The sequence below is a fragment of the Arabidopsis lyrata genome (genome assembly GCF_000004255.2).
Source record: "Arabidopsis lyrata subsp. lyrata unplaced genomic scaffold ARALYscaffold_4, whole genome shotgun sequence".
Lineage (NCBI taxonomy): Eukaryota > Viridiplantae > Streptophyta > Magnoliopsida > Brassicales > Brassicaceae > Arabidopsis > Arabidopsis lyrata.
In genome coordinates this window covers 10,908,477-10,919,587 of record NW_003302552.1, presented here as the reverse complement: position 1 = coordinate 10,919,587, position 11,111 = coordinate 10,908,477, and the positions used below count along the sequence as shown (strand labels likewise).

The following is an 11,111-nucleotide window of genomic DNA, read 5'->3' as shown; positions in this document are numbered from 1 at the left end:
GTTTGTATTTGTTTTGAAAAATTCAAATCATGACATATGTTTTGGCAAAAGTAATCGATTCGTGAGAGTCTACGGAAAACAAGAAAAATAGTCGAATATAATCTCTTTATTGATCAAAGTATCGATTGCAAAGTACAAGAATCAAGGCACAACGAATCAATTTATAAACCCTAGTCGTGTTTTAGAGTTGAGTCGTGTGTCTCGCCGTTTTTTGTAGTCACTTGTGTTTGCTTTCGATTTCGTGTCCTTTACGTTGAGGTAGTCTCCCCTTTTTATAGAGAAAATCGTCCTCTCCTAATCCTCGTGGGAATCGGAGTTAAATATTTCGATCTTTACTTGATAAGGTCGACCCCGATATATCGGATAAGATTAATCCCCCAAATATTCGGACCAAGTCGGTTTGCTAAATTTTCGTCGTGTTATTTGTGTGTCGTGCTCCGCAAGCAAGACTCTATTGACCCTTTCAAGACTTTTCTAGAATGTTCTCATATTTTCTCTGCTTAACTAGATTTAAGTCGTGCTGGGCCTTATTCAAATACATGAATAAAATTATACCCAACAGTTTGCCCCCCACTCTCTATTTTCTTTGTAAGAATATGGAGAGTAGTGAGGACCGTAAATGCTATTTTGCTGTATATATACATATTTCCACTCTATTTCCAATTGTACAAATTAATATAAACACACTACGTACCTTAATAACCAACGTTTGAGATATTTTGGGCCCTTTAAGCCCAACATCTTATTTTTCTCTGACCAAAAATATGGGTCATAGTTTTGCCCACATGGGCTTTTAACTTCATAGGCCCACCAAATTTAGGAGACGTTTATCTCTTTGTTCACTCGTTTGCAACCCTAGCCACAGCTTCTCTTCAAGGTGAGAAAGCCACTGCTTCTGTAGATTTCTCTTCATAGCTACCAGAAAATTAACTATTTTTGATAGCTTTGTTTTGCCGTTATTTTCTATCATTGTGGGATGAAGATGGTGACCTGTTTTGCACTTGCTTTCCCCTTTTTTTCATTTTTACAGATCCAAAAATGAACAGCCTTCTCCCAGTTTCTGGTTGTAAATCAAGCTTGAGTAAGTCGAAATTTAGGTTGTGATTGTATTCCTTACTTAGCTCTGCAGTTTTCTACTAATTTCTTGAGTCTTTTTGCCTCATTTTTGTTGCAGATTGGTAGTAGTATTAGCGGTCGTTGTTAGAGCTTTTTCTCATTTCATTTCTTCCTCGGTTCTAGCCACTACGAGACTGAAGGTAGCTTACATGTCTCTTCTCGTTAGCTTATTAGTTGATTTTTACCCATAAGAGCTTATTGTCTGCCTGAGCGTGCTCAGCTTGCCAAACGATGCTGAGCCCATGAAAAACCCTCAAAAATCCCCACTTGACACATCTACAGTGAGTAGTAGGTTAAGGCTGCGTCGTGAGTCCAACTTGGGTCGTCACTGTGCTCGGAGGATGTCTGTTTCACAAGATGAATTTCCTCCTGCTAGCTTGGATAACACTTTTAGTGAGAATGAGCTCATGAAAAACCCACCATCGGTCCTGAAAGAATGTGATGTCGTTAGAATCCAGCGAGCCTACAACCTATCTTCAGTGGTTCTAAGGGCGCCTCTAGCCACTGAGCGGCCAACAGATGCTCGTTGCGGCGAGATCGTCGTTTATGAATCACTTTTTGCTTCAGGATTACGAGAATGTGTCCCCACTCTTATTGCTACAATGGCGACACACTTTTCTATTTCACCTGGTCAATTATCACCAACTGTATGGAGAGTGTTGATGGCTACTCAGAATTTTGCAGAATTCTACAGGATCAACATAGGCGTCAAAGAGGTTTTGTATGGGTACTATTTCATGAAACTTCCTGGGGACATTGACCGATACTCTTTGCACCCACGGCGCAATTGTCCTTTAGTGATTGATATTCACATGGATAGTAAAGACCTAAGCAAGGATCAATGGCGAAAAAAGTATATGTTTATGACAGTTGGTCATAGTATGGGTTTTCCTACTACTTGGCGTCGTGCTGGTAGGTGTATGTCTGAAATAAGATTTGAACTTCAGATTTCACTAACTCTTTTCCTCATGTCTGTTCTTTTCCTATGTGCAGACGTGCGTGCCAAGAGCAAAACAGAAGGAACAGTTGGAAGGGCTGGAGCTTCTAAAATTTTAGCGCGTCCACTTCAATACCGTTTCGTTGAGTTTTTAACTAGTCGATTTGGTTTGGAGGGCAGCACAATTTGGGGTTTGGCTCTCATTCAATGTCATGTTCCTTTTCAGTTGACGACCACATGCAGTTATCTTAATACATTATTCTTTTTGCATTTTTTGCAGGGTTTGACATGTCAAACAGTCACTGGCGTTCTGTTACTGATGCTTATTCGGAATTCCTTGCAGCATCTGGGAAACTATTAGAGGCCAACCCATCAATATCAGTTCACACCTTACCCGATTCTGGAGATGAGTTGCAGTGTATAGAGGTTCCTTCTGTGGTCAAACGCAAAGCCGACGGAAATACTGCGACATCCTCTGCAGCTAGGCGTCCTAAATTCAGCCATCGTGACACAACTGTGGTGACGACGACTTCTCAGGTCGGGAATTTGACGTGCACGGAAGCTGCGTTAGCCGCCGAGGAATTGAAATCAAAGATTCTTTCTCATAATCTTGCATCTTTAGTCACTGACGCTTCCACTAGTAGTGATGAAGCTTACGCTGACCTCCTCAAGGTACTTCCTACGATTTTTATTATTTTACTTTGTAACTCCTGACCCTCTAACTTGCTTTCCTCCTTTTTCCTTTTAGGTAATGTCTACATTTCCTTTTAGGTAGTGACTCGTCCATCCTTGGACTACAAGCTGAGGCCGAAAGCTTTGAGAAAACAAAAGACTCCTTTGAGAAGGAGATTGCGGCCCTCAAGAAGCGGAATGATGTCATGAAACATGAGCTCGACCTGTATTTGAGTGGAGCGGCTATCATTGCCCGTTGGGAGGCTGCGCGAGAATGCTTGCTAGGTGATAACAAGAAGTGGAAGTTAGATGACTTGGACGCACAGTATAAGCACGTTATGCGTATTCAAGCACAGTTCGAAGGAATTTCCCCTCCAGTTTTCGAAGAGTCTCTTGTTGCTATTGAGGCTAGAGAGCCACCTGCTTCAGAGCATGACACATCTGAGGCTCCGTCCATTGTTCCATGAGTCGTCTTGACCCTTACGTTTAGTGGTTAGGTTATTTCTTTTTGCAGCTGCTAAATGTGAGTGTGGAGCGCTTCTTGCGGTTGCAAGTGTCACGTTGGCATGAAAACACTTATCTTTTGTTGTAACCAGATGGATTTTAGATTACCTTATTCTGGTCTTTGGGACGATAGACCCTTTCTTCTTTTGAAGTTAGTTAACGAAATTAGATAGCATTAGAAAATGCTTGATTTTCATGTTAAAACTTTTTCTCGTCGTGCTTGACTTAGAGTCGTGCTGTTCAAAATTTTCCATTTTAGTACAGCTTTATTTGTTTTCGAAGTCATGCCACTCTATCGCAGTTGATTTTGCCACTGATCGTGACACACTGATCATGACACAACCATTTTTTTTTTTTTTTTTTTTTGTGAAACCGTGCTCGACTTCCACTATTGTGAGCATGACTTTTTTTTTTTTTTTTTTTTTGAAACCGTGCTCGACTTTCTCTATTGTGAGCACGACTTTCTTCTTTTTTTTTTTTTTTTTTTTTTTTGAAACCGTGCTCGACTTTCTCTATTGTGAGCACGACTTTTATTATAGGATTCTTGTTAGCAATTCTTTTGCTGTCAAGTTGACATATTTTGTTTTCAATCCTCGTGTTAACACGGAAGTCATTCACGTTTTGTAGCGATGTCTCGCTAATAAGCGGTTTGTAGCGAGTATTTCGCTGGTAAACCTTTGTGTTCGAGCTGCAATTTTGTCTACCCGACTTTTAATGGAGAACATGTTCTACACAGGTACTTCACGTATCTGTGTATAAAATGCTTTATCCCGTATTTGTTTGGGTCGTGCCCTTCATAATAGAATGTGTTCCTTAAAACAAATTTTATTGAAGTTGTCGTCCATAACTTGGGACATGCATAATCAGAAAAACGCGAAAAAATCCATATCAAATCCAAAGCTCAAAACCAAAGCCGATTAAAAATAATATTTTTTGAGATGCAGGGCGTTCCAGCTGTTAGAGAGGGTTTTTCCTCTTTCGTCTTGCAGCTTGTAAGCTCCTGATCCTCGTACCTCGACGATCTTGTAAGGGCCTTCCCAATTGGGTCCGAGCTTTCCAGCGCCGTGTTCCACTGTATTCTGAAAAGTACGCCTGAGCACCCATTCGCCTACTTGAAATGTTCTCGTCCTTACACTTTTGTTGTAGCTTCTGGCGACTTCTTGTTGGTAACACCAATTTCGAAGTTTCGCCGCTTCTCTTTTCTCGTCCAATAGATCGAGTTCGAGATTCATCATCTCTTCGTTTCCTTGCACGTTAGGATGCTCGGTTCGTGCCGATTTTACATTGACTTCACATGGTACGACTGCTTCCATCCCATATACTAGAGAGAATGGTGTTTCACCGGTCGATGACTTGGTCGTGGTACGGTATGCCCACAAAACACCTGGGAGCTCCTCCACCCATTTGCCTTTAGACTTCTCTAGACGTTTTTTCAACATCTTCACGATAGTCTTGTTTGAAGCTTCTGCTTGGCCATTAGACTGCAGGTGTCTAGGCGTTGCAAAGCTTAACTTTATCCCCCAATCGTTGCAGAAATCTTTGAAGTTATTACTTGCAAACTGAGGTCCGTTGTCAGTGACAATCTCGTGAGGGACTCCGAACATGCATATAACATTTTTCCATATAAAGCTACTAACTTCTTTCTCTCTGATTTGGCTGAATGCTTCCGCTTCCACCCACTTTGAGAAATAGTCGGTTACCACTAGTAGAAAAACCTTTTGGGCAGGTGCCGTGGGCAGCTTCCCCACTATGTCCATCCCCCACTTCATGAATGGCCACGGCGAGCTAATGGTTTTTAGATTTTCTGGTGGAAGTTTTGAAATAGTAGCATACCTTTGACATTTTTCGCAATGACGGACGAATCTCACAGCATCATCGTGCATTGTCGGCCAGTAATACCCAACCCTCTTGGCTCTTAACACTAGGTTTCGTGCGCCAGAATGGTTTCCGCACTCCCCTGAATGTAATTCCACTAAGACTGTCTTAGCTTCGGCGGCCGTGATACATTTCAAGTATGGACCGGAAAATGATCGGCGATACAAATGTCCTCTGTCGAGAGCGTAACGTGCAGCTTGTTGCTTGATCTTTCTACATTCGGCACGATCCATTGGTAACACTCCATCTCGGAGATAATTGAGGATTGGCGTCATCCAGTTCGGCGTGTCGCTTGCTGTCGTGACACAAGATTCGTGCATGTCTTTGTTAGTGGCTGGCCATTGCAAAATTAGTAGTGGTACATCGATCGGCGTCTCAGTTTTGAGCGTTGATCCTAGATTGGCGAGTGCATCTGCATGACTATTTTCTTCCCTCGGAATTTGGCAGATTTTATAACTCTCGAATGTTTTGAGAAGCTCCTTCGTAACATTCAAGTATCTCGCCATACTAGAATCCTTAGCTTGATAATCTCCTTGAGTTTGATTCACGACTAGTTGTGAGTCGCTATAAACTTCCAGATTTGAGCCCCGAGTTCGTGTGCCAACGTTAAACCGGCGATAAGTGCCTCGTATTCAGCTTCGTTATTGGTAGCCCGAAAGTTGCATCTAATTGCCCTTGACGCTATCACGCCTATTGGATTTATGAGAACTAAACCAAGACCGATTCCTCGAATGTTGCTAGAACCATCAACATACAACTTCCATTCACCATTGTTGGCTCCTTCGTGAAGTGTTTTTACCTCTTCTTCCACTTCCACGGTCATGCCAGGCGCAAATTCTGCCACGAAATCAGCTAACACTTGTGATTTGATGGCTGTAGATGGCCTATATATAATGTCATATTCTCCCAATTCGACAGCCCACTTTGCTAGTCTTCCCGACATTTCTGGCTTATGGAGAAATGCTTTTATTGGGGATGAGGTGACTAACACAATTGGATGGGCTTGAAAGTAAGGACGCAGCTTCCTCGCAGCAGTTACCAACACAAGCGCCAGCTTCTCCAAGTGACTATACCTTGTTTCTGCTTCCAATAGAGATTTACTTACGTAGTATACCGGGTATTGCTTATTTCCTTCCTCGCGTACAAGGAGTCCACTAACAGCGTGCTCTAAAACGGCAAGATACTACAATAATACTTCTCCGTTCTTAGGCTTTGACAAAACTGGAGGTGAAGTGAGGTACTGTTTCAATTGTTTTAGTGCTTCCTCACACATGTCGTCCCACACAAAGTCTTCTGGCCTTGGCTTTCTTAAAGTTGCAAAAAACGGGTGTGATCTGTCGGAAAGTCTTGAGATGAATCTACTGAGCGCAGCCATCCTTCCGGTAAGTTTCTGTACCTCATTTATGTTTCTCGGAGGAGCGATGCCTTGGATTGCTCTTATTTGATCTAGATTGGCTTCTATTCCTCGAAATGTGACGATATACCCAAGAAACTTGCCCGAACTGACACCAAATGAACATTTTGAAGGGTTTAACTTCATGTTGTACTTTCGAAGTATGGTAAAAGCTTGATGCAGGTGCAAGATGTGGTCTTCTGCCTCTAGTGATTTGACCAACATGTCGTCAATATAGACTTCCATAGTTTGGCCAATTTGTTCTGCGAACATCATGTTCACGAGTCTTTGATAGGTGGATCCAGCGTTTTTTAAACCGAACGGCATCACTTTGTAGCAATATATGCCTCGTGATGTCATGAACGACGTTTTCTCCTGGTCTTCTGGATGCATTAGGATTTTGTTGTAGCCGCTGAAGGCATCCATGAAACTCATCAATTGATGACCAGCTGTCGCGTCTACTAGCTTGTCAATGTGGGGCAATGGGAATGGATCTTTAGGACATGCCTTATTAAGATCCGTAAAATCTATGCAAACCCTCCACTTTCCATTCTTTTTCCGAACCACTACCACATTGGCTAGCCAATCCGGGTACTGTACTTCACGAATGAATCCAGCATCCAACAGATTTTGAACTTCTTTGTTGATTATCGCGTCACGTTCAACAGCAAACTTTCTTCGTTTCTGTCTGACAGGTTGGTAGTCTGGGTCGACCTGTAGATGATGCATGATAACGTCTGGATTAATTCCGGGCATGTCAGCGTGTGACCAAGCAAAGCAATCAGCGTTTGATCTCAGAAAGTCGATAAGTCTTCTTCTTATATCAACGGGAAGCTTTGAACCCACGTTCACTCTCTTGTCAGGATCATCTTCGAGTAAAGGCACCTCATCAAGTTGTTCTACCTCCGGTTCTTCATTGTGGGTGGCCGGTGGTGGGCTCTGCAGTTGCTATAATTGTTGGCTTTTACCTTTCAAGGTAGTTTGATAACATGATCGTGAGTTCTCCTGATCTCCAACTATCTCTTTCACTCCCCATGGGGTAGGAAATTTGATAACTTGGTGGAGAGTTGACGGTATTGCTTCCATGTCGTGGATCCAAGAACGTCCCATAATCGCGTTGTAAGCTGAGGCGCAGTCTACTACCATAAATTTTGTGTGCTTATTAATTCCCTCTGTATATACTGGTAGTGTGACTTCGCCTATGGTATACTTTACCTCACCGCTGAATCCCACGAGGGGCGTGGATTTGCGTGTTAATCCGGCTTCATCCAAACCCAACTCTTTGTAAGCTTGAATAAAGAGGATATTCGTAGAGCTTCCATTGTCGACCAGGATTCTTTTCATCAAACAGTTAGCAACCGTCAAAGATATGACTAACGCATCATGATGCGGGGTTGTCATGTTGCATCCACCTGTTGAGAAGCTTATGGTGCATGTTGGTATATCGTCTTGCATATTTGTTTCCTTGCTGTGAAGGTTCTTGACAGCTCGGGTATTCCTTTTAGCAGCAGAGTGGGTTATTCCACTCACTTCTGAACCTTCTGAAATAACATTGATAACTCGATCATGTTTCGGAGGTGACATAGGGGCGGTTTTGATGACCGCTTGTTGGTCGTTTCGATTATCCATTCGATTTCGAGCTCTATCAGATAGGTATTCTCTCAAGTGACCTTTTTTTAGCAGCTCGTTTACTTCCATTCTCAGCGTGATGCAATCCTCAGTCATGTGACCATGATCATTGTGGAATTCACACCACTTTGAGGTATCTCTTTTATCGTCAGGTGTCTTCATTTTTTGAGGCCATGTTACGGTTCCACCCATCTCTTTCAATACACCAACCAAGTGCGCATGAGAGATAGAGAGGTTACCGATGTCCGGCCACGTCGATGATACACGTTTCTCGCCGTCTTCTCTGCTCAACGGTCGATGGGTGTTTCGACTGTCACTCCTGGTGTTTTCGCTTCGAGGCCTTTGGTAAGGTTTATTATCCTTGGTCGTTCTTTCGTTCCTCACTACACGAGAATCAGATTGTGGTGAATTTCGACAACGATGAGCTGAGTTTTCTTCCCATTTTATTTGGGCCCACGCACGAGAGAGCACGTCTTCCATCGTTCTGCACTGATACTTCGTAAGTTCTTTGTATAAGTCACCATCAGGGAGTAATCCTCTCTTGAACGCCGAGATAGCGGTAGACATGTTACAACTAGGGATCGACACCTTCTCTTTGTTAAAGCGTCCCACATAGGCACGTAACGATTCATCACGCTTCTGTCGTACTTCGTAAAGGTCATCAGCTGTCTTCTCCAAATTTCTACTGCTTGCGAATTGCTTAACAAAAAGGTCAGTCAGCGACGCAAACGAGTCTATTGAACCATTTGGTAAGTTGATAAACCATTGAAGGGTAGCCCCCGTGAGACTTGAACCAAAACCCTTGCACATGGTAGCTTCTTGGCATTCTCTTTGGATAGTTGTCGTAAACATTCGTTGCTTGTATTGCGCGACATGGTTATCCGGGTCGGATGTTCCATCATACATCTTCATGGCTGGAAACGTGAATTTCCTCGGCATCTCAGTGAGTGCGATTTCGTCAGAGAATGGCGTATCAGCGAACGAATGTAGGGTACTCTTGCGTATTGGTGCTGGTACCCCAGGCAGTCGTCCAATCATCGCTTCTACTTCTCCAAGGCGTTTTGAGAACAGTGCTTCAAGATAAGCAGTTTCTGCTGACTTAACGATCGGTTCGGACTCAGCTCCTACAAAGTGTGCTGTGTTCCTGGCCGCCGGTAGGGTTAAATTGTCTTCTCTGCCAAGATCGTCATGGGTTTCCCTCGTGTCATGATTTGTTACGTCATGCCCGTGACGAAGAGTCTGTGGTCGTCCATTCACCGTTCCTGGTGTCACGTGTTCTGACCTAGGCGTCGCGTTAAGGTCTTGCATTGGATTAACGTGCACACCACGATACCTGGAACTAGCCTCTGTCAAAACTCTCCCCGCTGTCACCAGCGAAGCGTTCTCCTCCCTCAGCTTGTGGTTATCTGCCTCGATCTGTGCAAGCTTCTGTGTTGTCTCAAGTAGTTTAGCGTTCAAAGCTTCAAGCTGAGCCGCAACGTCACGATTCGCTTCGGTGTTTGTCGTATGTTCAAGTCCTGTCATCTCACGTAGTTTTTACTCTTGCCCCTCCTTCTAGCGCCAATTGTTTTGGCAAAAGTAATCGATTCGTGAGAGTCTACGAAAAACAAGAAAAATAGTCTAATATAATCTCTTTATTGATCAAAGTATCGATTGCAAAGTACAAGAATCAAGGCACAACGAATTAATTTATAAACCCTAGTCGTGTTTTAGAGTTGAGTCGTGTGTCTCGCCGTTTTTTGTAGTCTCTTGTGTTTGCTTTCGATTTCGTGTCCTTTACGTTGAGGTAGTCTCCCCTTTTTATAGAGAAAATCGTCCTCTCCTAATCCTCGTGGGAATCAGAGTTAAATATTTCGATCTTTACTTGATAAGGTCGACCCCGATATATCGGATAAGATTAATCCCCCAAATATTCGGACCAAGTCGGTTTGCTAAATTTTCGTCGTGTTATTTGTGTGTCGTGCTCCGCAAGCAAGACTCTATTGACCCTTTCAAGACTTTTCTAGAATGTTCTCATATTTTCTCTGCTTAACTAGATTTAAGTCGTGCTGGGCCTTATTCAAATACATGAATAAAATTATACCCAACAACATATGCAGAAAAATATTTTTTTATTATTATGTATATGATATGATGATTTATTTGTTTCACCACAATAGAATCATATAGAGATGAGAGATATAGTATGATAATTAATAACAAAACTAATATGATAAGTTAGATATCAAATCTTTTATGTTAATTTTGATTGTTTATTCCTTTTTTGAAAATAGTTATGTATTTTCGTTTTTATAATTAAATTAAATTAATTAAATTGTTTATATTAGTATTTTACATCTATATGAATATAGAAATGATGATGAAAAAATATTTTCTATTACCTAATCAGTTTATCTCATTGATTACGAAATCTTAATGAATAATAATCTGACCCGTTATATAATATGTGGGCCTGCAAATTTAGTTAGTGGATTAAATATTATGGTTATAACTTTTGTAACAAAAAAATAATACAAATCTTACACTTTTAATGTTACAACTTAAAATTGTACTCCCCAAATATTAGTATAGGATATGGTGTAGTTTTGCAGACTGTTTCATTTTATTACTTATAAAAAAGATTTGTGTGATTATTAAGATCTATATTATAAAATAGTTATTACTGTTTTAAAAAATAAAATAAATCTTATACATATATAAAGAAATACAGATGAGTTTATGAAAATCGAATAATTTTGCTATTATGATATTCATAATAGTCAATTATAGTTGAAATTGTAGCGTGGAGATTCGAACATAGGTCTTCTAGTTTCATAATAAATCTTTCAACTAGACCATAAACATATATCATATATGTAATTCGTTAAGATTATGCTTTGTAGGGAAAAACAGATGTATATATTATAGAATAGTTACAATTTTTTTTTATATATATAAGTATGAAAATTTGTAAAATATGGATACCTTTTGTCATTTAAAGCCTCA

The 11,111-nt window shown here is 41.2% G+C and overlaps 1 protein-coding gene across 4 annotated transcripts; it reads left to right on the top strand.

Moving 5' to 3' along the window:
- The first annotated feature begins 837 nt into the window (after positions 1-837).
- On the top strand, positions 838-3,510 carry LOC110229406. 4 transcript variants are annotated; one of them, XM_021029484.1, is made up of 6 exons: positions 838-877; positions 1,031-1,081; positions 1,175-2,028; positions 2,110-2,244; positions 2,334-2,725; positions 2,802-3,510. In XM_021029484.1, exons 3-6 carry the CDS (start codon positions 1,359-1,361, stop codon positions 2,826-2,828), a joined length of 1,224 nt encoding a protein of 407 aa, XP_020885143.1. In that variant the 5' UTR covers positions 838-877; positions 1,031-1,081; positions 1,175-1,358; the 3' UTR covers positions 2,829-3,510. The 4 variants fall into 4 exon arrangements, with proteins under 4 accessions (XP_020885143.1, XP_020885144.1, XP_020885142.1 ...); XM_021029485.1 differs by lacking the exon at positions 838-877 and having other exon boundaries at positions 884-1,081; positions 1,175-1,256; positions 1,399-2,028; XM_021029483.1 differs by lacking the exon at positions 838-877 and having other exon boundaries at positions 884-1,081; positions 1,175-1,256; positions 1,337-2,028.
- The last annotated feature ends 7,601 nt before the right edge of the window (positions 3,511-11,111 follow it).

Excerpts from the sequence above, each read along its gene's own strand:
- LOC110229406 (XM_021029484.1), top strand. The coding sequence starts at position 1,359 with ATGAAAAACCCTCAAAAATCCCCACTTGACACATCTACAGTGAGTAGT. Across the intron at positions 2,245-2,333 it reads GGAGGGCAGCACAATTTGGG|GGTTTGACATGTCAAACAGT; the intron begins GTTTGGCTCTCA and ends CATTTTTTGCAG. Across the intron at positions 2,726-2,801 it reads CTTACGCTGACCTCCTCAAG|GTAATGTCTACATTTCCTTT; the intron begins GTACTTCCTACG and ends TTTTCCTTTTAG.